The sequence below is a fragment of the Electrona antarctica genome (assembly GCF_951216825.1).
Source record: "Electrona antarctica genome assembly, chromosome: 4".
NCBI classification, from domain to species: domain Eukaryota; kingdom Metazoa; phylum Chordata; class Actinopteri; order Myctophiformes; family Myctophidae; genus Electrona; species Electrona antarctica.
The window spans coordinates 1,962,932-1,979,525 of record NC_136809.1 but is presented as its reverse complement, the minus strand read 5'-3'; the positions used below and the strand labels follow the sequence as shown (position 1 = coordinate 1,979,525).

Sequence of the window (16,594 nt, the reverse complement as noted above, 5' to 3'; positions counted from 1 at the left end):
CAAGGACCACTGGGGGTCCCCGGACCACATGGGGACCACCTGGAACCCCCTCAAGGACCACTGGGGGTCCCCGGACCACATGGGGACCACCTGGAACCCCCCCAAGGACCACTGGGGGTCCCCGGACCACATGGGGACCACATGGGGACCACCTGGAACCCCCTCAAGGACCACTGGTTGAAAACTACTGCTCTAGCCCAGTGGTTCCCAAACTGGGGTCCGGGGATGGAGTTCCAGGGGGTCCCCATGTGGTCCGGGGACCCCCGGGGGTCCTTGAGGGGGTTCCAGGGGGTCCCCAGCTAAATGGATGGAGTTCCAGGGGGTCCCCAGCTAAATGGATGGAGTTCCAGGGGGTCCCCAGCTAAATGGATGGAGTTCCAGGGGGTCCCCAGCTAAATGGATGGAGTTCCAGGGGGTCCCCGGCTAAATGATGAAGAATGCTAGTTTGGAACCAAATGGACCCTTATGGGTCGGTATCTGTAACTCTGAGAGTGTACAAAGGGAACCAAATGGACCCTTATGGGTCTGTAACTCTGAGAGTGTACAAATGGAACCCAGAGTTAAATTAACATTGATTTTACAATATAAATTGGGGTCTCAGAGATAGAAATGACATTAAATGGGGGTCCGTAGCCTAATTCATGTCAAACTGGGGGTCCTTGAAATTAAACGAGTTGAGAATCACTGCTAGAGCCGTAATAACATCTTCTCTTATGGGGGGGGGGGGGGGGGGCCTGGCATATATTTTCAAATGGGGGGTCCGCGGGGTGACAAGTGTCAATTTGGGGGTCCTTGACATGAAAAAGTTTGGGAACCAGTGCTCTAGAGGAGACTCTTATTTTGAGTCCAGAGGAAGTGTTCTGTGTTCCTCATCTTATATCTGCTGAAGGAACAGCTTCACCAATGGCTTCTCCTGCCAGCCTATGACTGCTCTGCATGACTACTAGTGGAATAATAATAATAATAACAACAACACACTATATAGTTTATAGTTTATTAGTTATTAGTCTCTCTGGTAGAAACTATGCCTCTGTTTATAGGAGACAGAGAGATAGAGAGAGCTCTGAACTCCACTGAGGAGCTGTTTGACAACCATCCACATCTGCAGGTTGGTTCAGTAGCTAGCTACAGCTAATGCTTTCATTCATTGATTCATTGATTGATTGATTGATTGATTGGAGAATTACAGTACATTTAAAGCACAACTCAATACAAACACTGTTAACTGTGGACGACATTACACTTGTTTACAAGAGGGTCCACCAGTAGCAACACAGCTATAATGTTGTTGTCCTGGCTAGTGTTAAAACAAGTTGTTATTACATTATAGACAGTAGGCTATACATGATGCACGTGTGTTTGTACATGTTATATATATATGCTATAATAATATAGATTTTAATTAGCATGTTGTCTCTAGTCCTTCATTGACATTTACGTTGTAATGTAATAGCCTATGGCCCGGTAGCCGCAATTTGCAACTCTAGATTTTTTTATAATGGGATGAATCTAGAGTTGCAATACCCTCCATTGACTCCCCACTCATCATTTTGCGTTTGCGATCTGCTTGTCGTAAACGACGTTAAACTCACCAACATTGCAGCTGTAGTCCAAGCTTGAATTATTCTCTTTCAATCTGCAAAGCTTGTTTTTCATAAAAATCCCCCGTGGACATGTTATGAGCTACTTTCTGTCAAGAAATTCTGTGCAAGTGATTATTTTTCTAAGTGCTGGTGTTTGGAAGCGCTCGTCGTAAGTCACTGAACGTCCCTGCATGCATCTGTTTCGCATTTGCACATAATGCAGGAGGCAGCAGCGCGACCCCTTAATACAAACGAGCGCTTCCAAACTCCAACATTTCTTCTTCTTGACAGAAAGTAGCTCATAACATGTCTACGGGGGATTTTTATGAAAAACAAGCTTTGCAGATTGAAAGAGAATAATTCAAGCTTGGACTACAGCCGCAATGTTGGTGAGTTTAACGTCGTTTAAGACAAGCAGATCGCAAACGCAAAATGATGAGTGGGGAGTCAATGGAGGGTATTGCAACTCTAGTTTCATCCCATTATAAAAAAATCTAGAGTTGCAAATTGCGGCTAATGGCCCGGGTGAATGTGACTCTATGGCCCGGGTGAATGTGACTCTGTAATGTAATAGCCTATGGCCCGGGTGAATGTGACTCTGTAATGTAATAGCCTATGGCCGGGTGAATGTGACTCTGTAATGTAATAGCCTATGGCCCGGCCGGGTGAATGTGACTCTGTAATGTAATAGCCTATGGCCCGGCCGGGTGAATGTGACTCTGTAATGTAATAGCCTATGGCCCGGCCGGGTGAATGTGACTCTGTAATGTAATAGCCTATGGCCCGGCCGGGTGAATGTGACTCTGTAATGTAATAGCCTATGGCCCGGCCGGGTGAATGTGACTCTGTAATGTAATAGCCTATGGCCCGGCCGGGTGAATGTGACTCTGTAATGTAATAGCCTATGGCCCGGCCGGGTGAATGTGACTCTGTAATGTAATAGCCTATGGCCCGGCCGGGTGAATGTGACTCTGTAATGTAATAGCCTATGGCCCGGCCGGGTGAATGTGACTCTTCAGAACTGCATGCTTGGGATTTATAATCACACATTTGACCTTTTATTGGTCCTTTTTAATGCCGTTGTGTTGTAATTAACAACCCATAGTAGTATTTATGGAACTATAGCTTCCCCTGTAAGTCATACGTTTTTAGGTGTGTGTGTGTGTGTGTGTGTGTGTGTGTGTGTGTGTGTGTGCGCGTGTGCGTGTGCGCGTGCGAGAGGGAGAGAGAGATTATGAATAGTAGGCTACTGTATTGTATGTCATTAGTGTTGTGACGAATTGAACATGATGGACACCAATAGAAACTATCCATACTTAGGCTTTCTTGGGTTTTAAATCCTGAGTCTTCCTGCAAAATGTTAATAAAGTATTCAATCAATCAATGTTATGTAGTACTTACTACACGCACACACACGCACGCACGCTCGCACGCGCACACACACACACACACACACACACACACACACACACAGTGTTTTCATATTGACCATATCATTATCATGTTGGTAATAACAAAGTTTGTCCTATTTGCTGTAACAGGAAACCGCGAGAGAGTTTCTCTCCAAGCCTCACGTGGATGACGTGGACCCAAAGTGTCTCCTGTACGTCCAGCAGAGAGAGTTTGCTGCTACCACCCCTGACGACAGTAAGGACTTTAATACTAATACCACCCTGATGACAGTAAGGTGTTTATTACTAGTACCACCCTGATGACAGTAAGGACTTTAATACTAATACCACCCTGATGACAGTAAGGACTTTAATACTAATACCACCCTGATGACAGTAAGGACTTTAATAGTAATACCACCCTGATGACAGTAAGGACTTTAATACTAATACCACCCTGACGACAGTAAGGACTTTAATACTAATACCACCCTGATGACAGTAAGGACTTTAATACTAATACCACCCTGATGACAGTAAGGACTTTAATACTAGTACCACCCTGATGACAGTAAGGACTTTAATACTAATACCACCCTGATGACAGTAAGGACTTTAATACTAGTACCACCCTGATGACAGTAAGGACTTTAATACTAATACCACCCTGATGACAGTAAGGACTTTAATACTAGTACCACCCTGATGACAGTAAGGACTTTAATACTAATACCACCCTGATGACAGTAAGGACTTTAATACTAGTACCACCCTGATGACAGTAAGGACTTTAATACTAGTACCACCCTGATGACAGTAAGGACTTTAATACTAATACCACCCTGATGACAGTAAGGACTTTAATACTAGTACCACCCTGATGACAGTAAGGACTTTAATACTAGTACCACCCTGATGACAGTAAGGACTTTAATACTAATACCACCCTGACGACAGTAAGGACTTTAATACTAATACCACCCTGATGACAGTAAGGTCTTTAATACTAATACCACCCTGATGACAGTAAGGACTTTAATACTAATACCACCCTGACGACAGTAAGGACTTTAATACTAATACCACCCTGATGACAGTAAGGACTTTAATACTAATACCACCCTGATGACAGTAAGGACTTTAATACTAATACCACCCTGATGACAGTAAGGACTTTAATACTAATACCACCCTGATGACAGTAAGGACTTTAATACTAATACCACCCTGACGACAGTAAGGTCTTTAATACTAATACCACCCTGATGACAGTAAGGACTTTAATACTAGTACCACCCTGATGACAGTAAGGTCTTTAATACTAATACCACCCTGATGACAGTAAGGACTTTAATACTAATACCACCCTGACGACAGTAAGGACTTTAATACTAATACCACCATGATGACAGTAAGGACTTTAATACTAATACCACCCTGACGACAGTAAGGTCTTTAATACTAATACCACCCTGATGACAGTAAGGACTTTAATACTAGTACCACCCTGATGACAGTAAGGTCTTTAATACTAATACCACCCTGATGACAGTAAGGACTTTAATACTAATACCACCCTGATGACAGTAAGGACTTTAATACTAATACCACCCTGATGACAGTAAGGACTTTAATACTAATACCACCCTGATGACAGTAAGGTCTTTAATACTAATACCACCCTGATGACAGTAAGGACTTTAATACTAATACCACCCTGATGACAGTAAGGTCTTTAATACTAGTACCACCCTGATGACAGTAAGGTCTTTAATACTAATACCACCCTGATGACAGTAAGGACTTTAATACTAATACCACCCTGATGACAGTAAGGACTGTAATACTAATACCACCCTGATGACAGTAAGGACTTTAATACTAATACCACCCTGATGACAGTAAGGACTTTAATACTAGTACCACCCTGATGACAGTAAGGTCTTTAATACTAATACCACCCTGATGACAGTAAGGTCTTTAATACTAATACCACCCTGATGACAGTAAGGACTTTAATACTAATACCACCCTGATGACAGTAAGGACTTTAATACTAGTACCACCCTGATGACAGTAAGGACTTTAATACTAATACCACCCTGATGACAGTAAGGACTGTAATACTAATACCACCCTGATGACAGTAAGGACTTTAATAGTAATACCACCCTGATGACAGTAAGGTCTTTAATACTAATACCACCCTGATGACAGTAAGGACTGTAATACTAATACCACCCTGATGACAGTAAGGACTTTAATACTAATACCACCCTGATGACAGTAAGGTCTTTAATACTAGTACCACCCTGATGACAGTAAGGTCTTTAATACTAATACCACCCTGATGACAGTAAGGACTTTAATACTAATACCACCCTGATGACAGTAAGGACTGTAATACTAATACCACCCTGATGACAGTAAGGACTTTAATACTAATACCACCCTGATGACAGTAAGGACTTTAATACTAATACCACCCTGATGACAGTAAGGACTTTAATACTAGTACCACCCTGATGACAGTAAGGACTTTAATACTAATACCACCCTGATGACAGTAAGGTCTTTAATACTAATACCACCCTGATGACAGTAAGGACTTTAATACTAATACCACCCTGACGACAGTAAGGACTTTAATACTAATACCACCCTGATGACAGTAAGGTCTTTAATACTAATACCACCCTGATGACAGAAGGTCTTTAATACTAATACCACCCTGATGACAGTAAGGACTTTAATACTAATACCACCCTGATGACAGTAAGGACTTTAATACTAATACCACCCTGATGACAGTAAGGTCTTTAATACTAATACCACCCTGATGACAGTAAGGACTTTAATACTAATACCACCCTGATGACAGTAAGGTCTTTAATACTAATACCACCCTGATGACAGTAAGGACTTTAATACTAATACCACCCTGATGACAGTAAGGTCTTTAATACTAATACCACCCTGATGACAGTAAGGACTTTAATACTAATACCACCCTGATGACAGTAAGGTCTTTAATACTAGTACCACCCTGATGACAGTAAGGACTGTAATACTAATACCACCCTGATGACAGTAAGGACTGTAATACTAATACCACCCTGATGACAGTAAGGACTTTAATACTAATACCACCCTGATGACAGTAAGGACTTTAATACTAATACCACCCCTGATGACAGTAAGGTCTTTAATACTAATACCACCCTGACGACAGTAAGGTCTTTAATACTAATACCACCCTGATGACAGTAAGGACTTTAATACTAATACCACCCTGATGACAGTAAGGACTTTAATACTAATACCACCCTGATGACAGTAAGGACTTTAATACTAATACCACCCTGATGACAGTAAGGACTGTAATACTAATACCACCCTGATGACAGTAAGGACTTTAATACTAATACCACCCTGATGACAGTAAGGACTTTAATACTAATACCACCCTGATGACAGTAAGGTCTTTAATACTAATACCACCCTGATGACAGTAAGGACTTTAATACTAATACCACCCTGATGACAGTAAGGACTTTAATACTAGTACCACCCTGATGACAGTAAGGACTTTAATACTAATACCACCCTGATGACAGTAAGGACTGTAATACTAATACCACCCTGATGACAGTAAGGACTTTAATACTAATACCACCCTGATGACAGTAAGGACTTTAATACTAGTACCACCCTGATGACAGTAAGGTCTTTAATACTAATACCACCCTGATGACAGTAAGGTCTTTAATACTAATACCACCCTGATGACAGTAAGGTCTTTAATACTAATACCACCCTGATGACAGTAAGGACTTTAATACTAATACCACCCTGATGACAGAAGGTCTTTAATACTAATACCACCCTGATGACAGTAAGGACTTTAATACTAGTACCACCCTGATGACAGTAAGGTCTTTAATACTAATACCACCCTGATGACAGTAAGGTCTTTAATACTAATACCACCCTGATGACAGTAAGGACTTTAATACTAATACCACCCTGACGACAGTAAGGACTGTAATACTAATACCACCCTGATGACAGTAAGGACTGTAATACTAATACCACCCTGATGACAGTAAGGACTTTAATACTAATACCACCCTGATGACAGTAAGGTCTTTAATACTAATACCACCCTGATGACAGTAAGGACTGTAATACTAGTACCACCCTGATGACAGTAAGGACTGTAATACTAATACCACCCTGATGACAGTAAGGACTTTAATACTAATACCACCCTGATGACAGTAAGGACTTTAATACTAATACCACCCTGATGACAGTAAGGTCTTTAATACTAATACCACCCTGATGACAGTAAGGACTTTAATACTAATACCACCCTGATGACAGTAAGGACTTTAATACTAGTACCACCCTGATGACAGTAAGGACTTTAATACTAATACCACCCTGATGACAGTAAGGACTGTAATACTAATACCACCCTGATGACAGTAAGGACTTTAATACTAATACCACCCTGATGACAGTAAGGTCTTTAATACTAATACCACCCTGATGACAGTAAGGACTTTAATACTAATACCACCCTGATGACAGTAAGGACTTTAATACTAGTACCACCCTGATGACAGTAAGGACTTTAATACTAATACCACCCTGATGACAGTAAGGACTGTAATACTAATACCACCCTGATGACAGTAAGGACTTTAATACTAATACCACCCTGATGACAGTAAGGACTTTAATACTAATACCACCCTGATGACAGTAAGGACTGTAATACTAATACCACCCTGATGACAGTAAGGACTTTAATACTAATACCACCCTGATGACAGTAAGGTCTTTAATACTAATACCACCCTGATGACAGTAAGGACTTTAATACTAATACCACCCTGATGACAGTAAGGACTTTAATACTAATACCACCCTGATGACAGTAAGGACTTTAATACTAATACCACCCTGATGACAGTAAGGACTGTAATACTAATACCACCCTGATGACAGTAAGGACTTTAATACTAATACCACCCTGATGACAGTAAGGTCTTTAATACTAATACCACCCTGATGACAGTAAGGACTTTAATACTAATACCACCCTGATGACAGTAAGGACTTTAATACTAGTACCACCCTGATGACAGTAAGGACTTTAATACTAATACCACCCTGATGACAGTAAGGACTGTAATACTAATACCACCCTGATGACAGTAAGGACTTTAATACTAATACCACCCTGATGACAGTAAGGACTTTAATACTAGTACCACCCTGATGACAGTAAGGTCTTTAATACTAATACCACCCTGATGACAGTAAGGTCTTTAATACTAATACCACCCTGATGACAGTAAGGTCTTTAATACTAATACCACCCCTGACGACAGTAAGGACTTTAATACTAATACCACCCTGATGACAGTAAGGACTTTAATACTAGTACCACCCTGATGACAGTAAGGTCTTTAATACTAATACCACCCTGATGACAGTAAGGTCTTTAATACTAATACCACCCTGATGACAGTAAGGACTTTAATACTAATACCACCCTGACGACAGTAAGGACTGTAATACTAATACCACCCTGATGACAGTAAGGACTGTAATACTAATACCACCCTGATGACAGTAAGGACTTTAATACTAATACCACCCTGATGACAGTAAGGTCTTTAATACTAATACCACCCTGATGACAGTAAGGACTGTAATACTAGTACCACCCTGATGACAGTAAGGACTGTAATACTAATACCACCCTGATGACAGTAAGGACTTTAATACTAATACCACCCTGATGACAGTAAGGACTTTAATACTAATACCACCCTGATGACAGTAAGGACTGTAATACTAATACCACCCTGATGACAGTAAGGACTTTAATACTAATACCACCCTGATGACAGTAAGGTCTTTAATACTAATACCACCCTGATGACAGTAAGGACTTTAATACTAATACCACCCTGATGACAGTAAGGACTTTAATACTAGTACCACCCTGATGACAGTAAGGACTTTAATACTAATACCACCCTGATGACAGTAAGGACTGTAATACTAATACCACCCTGATGACAGTAAGGACTTTAATACTAATACCACCCTGATGACAGTAAGGTATTTAATACTAATACCACCCTGATGACAGTAAGGACTGTAATACTAGTACCACCCTGATGACAGTAAGGACTGTAATACTAATACCACCCTGATGACAGTAAGGACTTTAATACTAATACCACCCTGATGACAGTAAGGACTTTAATACTAATACCACCCTGATGACAGTAAGGACTGTAATACTAATACCACCCTGATGACAGTAAGGACTTTAATACTAATACCACCCTGATGACAGTAAGGTCTTTAATACTAATACCACCCTGATGACAGTAAGGACTTTAATACTAATACCACCCTGATGACAGTAAGGACTTTAATACTAGTACCACCCTGATGACAGTAAGGACTTTAATACTAATACCACCCTGATGACAGTAAGGACTGTAATACTAATACCACCCTGATGACAGTAAGGACTTTAATACTAATACCACCCTGATGACAGTAAGGACTTTAATACTAGTACCACCCTGATGACAGTAAGGTCTTTAATACTAATACCACCCTGATGACAGTAAGGTCTTTAATACTAATACCACCCTGATGACAGTAAGGTCTTTAATACTAATACCACCCCTGACGACAGTAAGGACTTTAATACTAATACCACCCTGATGACAGTAAGGACTTTAATACTAGTACCACCCTGATGACAGTAAGGTCTTTAATACTAATACCACCCTGATGACAGTAAGGTCTTTAATACTAATACCACCCTGATGACAGTAAGGACTTTAATACTAATACCACCCTGACGACAGTAAGGACTTTAATACTAATACCACCCTGACGACAGTAAGGACTTTAATACTAATACCACCCTGATGACAGTAAGGACTTTAATACTAATACCACCCTGATGACAGTAAGGACTTTAATACTAATACCACCCTGACGACAGTAAGGACTTTAATACTAATACCACCCCTGACGACAGTAAGGACTTTAATACTAATACCACCCTGATGACAGTAAGGACTTTAATACTAATACCACCCTGATGACAGTAAGGTCTTTAATACTAATACCACCCTGATGACAGTAAGGACTTTAATACTAATACCACCCCTGATGACAGTAAGGACTTTAATACTAATACCACCCTGATGACAGTAAGGACTTTAATACTAATACCACCCTGATGACAGTAAGGACTTTAATACTAATACCACCCTGATGACAGTAAGGACTTTAATACTAATACCACCCTGATGACAGTAAGGACATTAATACTAATACCACCCTGATGACAGTAAGGACTTTAATAATAATACCACCCTGATGACAGTAAGGACTTTAATACTAGTACCACCCTGATGACAGTAAGGACTTTAATACTAGTACCACCCTGATGACAGTAAGGACTTTAATACTAATACCACCCTGATGACAGTAAGGACTTTAATACTAATACCACCCTGATGACAGTAAGGTCTTTAATACTAGTACCACCCTGATGACAGTAAGGACTTTAATACTAATACCACCCTGATGACAGTAAGGACTTTAATACTAGTACCACCCTGATGACAATTTACAATTACAATTTACAATTTAGGCATTTAGCAGACACTCTTAATCCAGAGCGACTTACATTAGGCAAGAACACAAGTTTGGGAATACATCACATATATAAAATGCATTTATCAAGAAACATGCGTAAGCTAAGAACGTAACTAGAACATATCTATATAATGACACTATACATATTAACTATACATATATACTATACTATCTATTATACAATTGAAAAGGTGTGCCCAAAACGCTGTTCCCAACCCAGGAACAAAAGCCACCAGCTACTACGTCACTCCAAGAGTGTCTGACACACTGCAACACACACTGCAATAACCCACTAAACACACTAACACGTCACACACTTACCCTCCGCGACGATCCACGGCTATCTCCTCATGTCGCGCAGCACGCCCACACTGAACACCATCCGCGTAAAAATTGTCAACGCACTGCCACTAAAGCCGGCTCCCGTCCAGACTCACAAACAACATCAATATCAATAATAAACACAAACACGCCACAAGCACCGACACCCCCGCCTAATTTGTTGCCACGTCTATGAAAACAAGCACAGAAACAATGCCATTCAACACGCTACTTACACACACTACCACTCGCTTACAATACGCGGACCTGGCAACACTACATCCCCTCTCCCATTTGCTCACAGCCAACCACGTGACCCACGAGAGCTTTTATGTTTCTGCAACACCGGAAGTTACACGCTACACACACACACATTAGAAGAACAACACGAACACAACACTACACACACACACACACACACACACACGGGCCACTGTTGCCAGGTCTATCAAAACAGGCCCAGAAACAAGCAAACAGACCCAGAAACAAAGCCTTTCACCACGCCACTTACACACCCTACAACTCGCTTACAATTCACGACCCTGGCAACATTGTTCCCCGTCTTCCACAACACACACAGTCCCACACAGACACACACACACTGATTCGGACTTGGATGGACAGCGGCGCGATTACATAAATACACCGTTTAATTCATGCACACACGACAATTGCACCACCAGTTTCATTAATGTCAACACGACAATTGCGCGACCCGTTTAATTCATGGAAACATGACAACTGCGACGCACCGAGGCGCATGGATTCTGTGTGTGTGTGCGTGCGGGGTGACTCTGAATTGGAGTGTTTATGTCAGTCAGCGATGCGATCCGTTGTTATTCAGCCAGGAAAACAATCTAAACATTATATACTAACGTCAGCATCGGGCAGATTAACACACACAAGCGTTATTACTTGAGTTTTCTTATTGAAGTGCCTCTGAATTGTAACGGTGTGTTTATGTCAGTCAGCGATGCGATCCGTACCAGCACCATATGCACGGACTGGAGAGAGGCGAAGTGTTTCTCTCCCTTCGGCTCATGTAGCCCTCATTGTAACTACAAATATTGTTCCCGAACAAACAATGTGGGGTCACTGCAATCCGCAATCCAAAATAATGTAGCCCTACTATAATGCAGTCAAGGTCCCCCAAAAAATATACTACAGTATGTTCTGCTCCATTCTCTACAGCTTTTGCTTTCCAAAAACAGTAATTTATTGTAAGCAAACAAACACAGTAAACAGCAGTTTCATGTCTGCTTATTTTCATTTACATTAATTTCCTTTGATGTGAAAATACAACAAATAATAATAATACCCATCCGTTACTACATGTCAAGGGCACAATACTGGAGTGGAGTCTGTCAAATCCCGCTATTTCCTTCTTCCCATTGCGCTGCCCACGGAACTAGGATTCGCCGCCCGAAGGGCGGCGAAATTCTAGTGCTATACATATGTACTATGATGTGCTATGACTACATACAATGCAATTATTGTGCTGTCTACATGACATGCTATAAGTCTGTTTCAAATGCTATCTAAGTCTAAAAAGTGCTATCTAAGGGGGTAGGATAAGTGCTATGGGCCATGATGGAGTCTGAAAAGGTGGGTCTTCAGACTACGGCAGAAGATTGGGAGTGATGCTGCAGTTCTGATTGCAACGGGGAGTGCATTCCACAGTTTTGGGGCCAGAAGGGAGAAGAGTTTGGGACGTGTGGAGCGTTGTCCCGGCGTTTTTAGTGAGGGTACTTCCAGCTTTCCTGCGTTGGCTGATCTGAGTGCGCGGGAGGGTTTGTAGGGTTCAATCATCCTTGCAAGATATGGGGGAGCCATACCTTTGGTTGCTTTGAATGCCAGCATCAGAGTTTTGTATTCTGTGCGGGCAGCGACTGGGAGCCAGTGCAGGGAGCGGAGCAGGGGGGAGACATGTGAGAATTTTGGCTGGTTGAAGACCAGACGAGCTGCGGCATTTTGGATCAGTTGGAGAGGCTTAAATGCACATGCCGGTAGGCCAGTAAGGAGCGAATTACAATAGTCAAGTTTTGACAAGACTGTTGTCAAAACTTGTAAAGACTTTAATACTTTATTACTAGTACCACACTGATGACAGTAAGGACTTTAATACTAATACCACCCTGATGACAATAAGGACTTTAATACTAATACCACCCTGATGACAGTAAGGACTGTAATACTAATACCACCCTGATGACAGTAAGGACTGTAATACTAATACCACCCTGATGACAGTAAGGACTTTAATACTAATACCACCCTGATGACAGTAAGGACTGTAATACTAATACCACCCTGATGACAGTAAGGACTTTAATACTAATACCACCCTGATGACAATAAGGACTTTAATACTAGTACCACCCTGATGACAATAAGGACTCTAATACTAATACCACCCTGATGACAGTAAGGTGTTTATTACTAGTACCACCCTGATGACAGTAAGGACTTTAATACTAATACCACCCTGATGACAGTAAGGACTTTAATACTAATACCACCCTGATGACAGTAAGGACTTTAATACTAATACCACCCTGATGACAGTAAGGACTTTAATACTAATACCACCCTGATGACAGTAAGGACTTTAATACTAATACCACCCTGATGACAGTAAGGTGTTTATTACTAGTACCACCCTGATGACAGTAAGGACTTTAATACTAGTACCACCCTGATGACAGTAAGGACTTTAATACTAATACCACCCTGATGACAGTAAGGACTGTAATACTAATACCACCCTGATGACAGTAAGGACTTTAATACTAATACCACCCTGATGACAGTAAGGACTTTAATACTAATACCACCCTGATGACAGTAAGGACTGTAATACTAATACCACCCTGATGACAGTAAGGACTTTAATACTAATACCACCCTGATGACAGTAAGGACTTTAATACTAATACCACCCTGATGACAGTAAGGACTTTAATACTAATACCACCCCGACGACAGTAAGGACTTTAATACTAATACCACCCTGATGACAGTAAGGACTTTAATAGTAATACCACCCTGATGACAGTAAGGACTTTAATACTAATACCACCCTGATGACAGTAAGGACTTTAATACTAATACCACCCTGATGACAGTAAGGTCTTTAATACTAATACCACCCTGATGACAGTAAGGACTTTAATACTAATACCACCCTGATGACAGTAAGGACTTTAATACTAATTCCACCCCGACGACAGTAAGGACTTTAATACTAATACCACCCTGATGACAGTAAGGACTTTAATACTAATACCACCCCGACGACAGTAAGGACTTTAATACTAATACCACCCTGATGACAGTAAGGACTTTAATAGTAATACCACCCTGATGACAGTAAGGACTTTAATACTAATACCACCCTGATGACAGTAAGGACTTTAATACTAATACCACCCTGATGACAGTAAGGTCTTTAATACTAATACCACCCTGATGACAGTAAGGACTTTAATACTAATACCACCCTGATGACAGTAAGGACTTTAATACTAATACCACCCTGATGACAGTAAGGACTTTAATACTAATACCACCCTGATGACAGTAAGGTCTTTAATACTAATACCACCCTGATGACAGTAAGGACTTTAATACTAATACCACCCTGATGACAGTAAGGACTTTAATACTAATTCCACCCCGACGACAGTAAGGACTTTAATACTAATACCACCCTGATGACAGTAAGGACTTTAATACTAATACCACCCTGATGACAGTAAGGACTTTAATACTAATACCACCCTGATGACAGTAAGGACTTTAATACTAATACCACCCTGATGACAGTAAGGACTTTAATACTAATACCACCCTGATGACAGTAAGGACTTTAATACTAATACCACCCTGATGACAGTAAGGACTTTAATACTAGTACCACCCTGATGACAGTAAGGACTTTAATACTAGTACCACCCTGATGACAGTAAGGACTTTAATAATAATACCACCCTGATGACAGTAAGGACTTTAATACTAATACCACCCTGATGACAGTAAGGACTTTAATACTTTAATACTATGCGGATTGCATTCCCACCTCACCGAATCCAAATCGAATGTGAATGGAAGCGAAGCGAAACCCCCGTTTTTTTGGCGGAGTAGAATGTGGTTCTTTGATACGCATTAGGATTCAAATATGGCTTCACACCTGCCAAACGAAGCGCACTTTCCGACAATGTGCAGCAGGATTCGTTTTAATCGCAGTAAAGTTTTCTGGTGTGAATGCGATCTAAGTAGTTGATACTAATACCACCCCGGATCACAGTAAGTAGGAAGCAAGAAGCCTAAACGCTGTTGTAGTGCCCAAGTCTCTATGCCAGGCGCTACAGAGAGCCCAAGTCTCTATGCCAGGCGCTACCGAGTGCCCAAGTCTCTATGCCAGGCGCTACCGAGTGCCCAAGTCTCTATGCCAGGCGCTACCGAGTGCCCAAGTCTCTATGCCAGGCGCTACAGAGAGCCCAAGTCTCTATGCCAGGCGCTACCGAGTGCCCAAGTCTCTATGCCAGGCGCTACCGAGAGCCCAAGTCTCTATGCCAGGCGCTACCGAGTGCCCAAGTCTCTATGCCAGGCGCTACCGAGTGCCCAAGTCTCTATGCCAGGCGCTACCGAGTGCCCAAGTCTCTATGCCAGGCGCTACCGAGTGCCCAAGTCTCTATGCCAGGCGCTACCGAGTGCCCAAGTCTCTATGCCAGGCGCTACCGAGTGCCCAAGTCTCTATGCCAGGCGCTACCGAGTGCCCAAGTCTCTATGCCAGGCGCTACCGAGTGCCCAAGTCTCTATGCCAGGCGCTACCGAGTGCCCAAGTCTCTATGCCAGGCGCTACTGAGAGCCCAAGTCTCTATGCCAGGCGCTACCGAGTGCCATAGTATCTATGCCAGGCGCTACCGAGTGCCCAAGTCTCTATGCCAGGCGCTACTGAGAGCCCAAGTCTATGCCAGGCGCTACCGAGTGCCCAAGTCTCTATGCCAGGTCAAATGACACTGACCATCTAAAGATGTGCTACCATCCTATATCCATGTAAAAACATCCTATTATCCTATATCCATCTAAAGATGTCCTACCATCCTATATCCATGTAAAGACATCCTATTATCCTATATCCATGTAAAGATGTCCTACCATCCTGTATCCATGTGACACTGACCATGTGTCTCTTCTCTGTCATCAGACTGTGTTTCCGTCCTGGGAGGTGACGACGCCACCACCTGTCATTAACCCTAACCCTAACCCTAACCCACTGACCATGTGTCTCTTCTCTGTCAGGTTGTGTTAGGGTCCTGGGAGGTGACGACGCCACCACCTGTCATTAACCCTAACCCTAACCCTAACCCACTGACCATGTGTCTCTTCTCTGTCAGGTTGTGTTTCCGTCCTGGGAGGTGACGACGCCACCACCTGTCATTAACCCTAACCCTAACCCTAACCCTGACCATGTGTCTCTTCTCTGTCAGGTTGTGTTTCCGTCCTGGGAGGTGACGACGCCACCACCTGTCATTAACCCTAACCCTAACCTCTCTGTCCTCAGACTGTGTTTCCGTCCTGGGAGGT

At 42.0% G+C, this 16,594-nt stretch overlaps 1 protein-coding gene across 1 annotated transcript in view; it reads left to right on the top strand.

Annotated features, from left to right (window-relative positions):
• Nucleotides 1-924: 924 nt before the first annotated feature.
• ntan1 (N-terminal asparagine amidase) overlaps nucleotides 925-16,594 on the top strand; it is a 41,770-nt gene continuing 26,100 nt past the window's right edge. Inside the window, exons 1-2 of the mRNA XM_079500248.1 lie at nucleotides 925-1,108; nucleotides 3,125-3,230. Of these exons, the coding sequence (XP_079356374.1) occupies nucleotides 1,025-1,108; nucleotides 3,125-3,230 (190 nt within the window). The 5' untranslated portion in view covers nucleotides 925-1,024. The remainder of the gene's footprint in view (nucleotides 1,109-3,124; nucleotides 3,231-16,594) is intronic.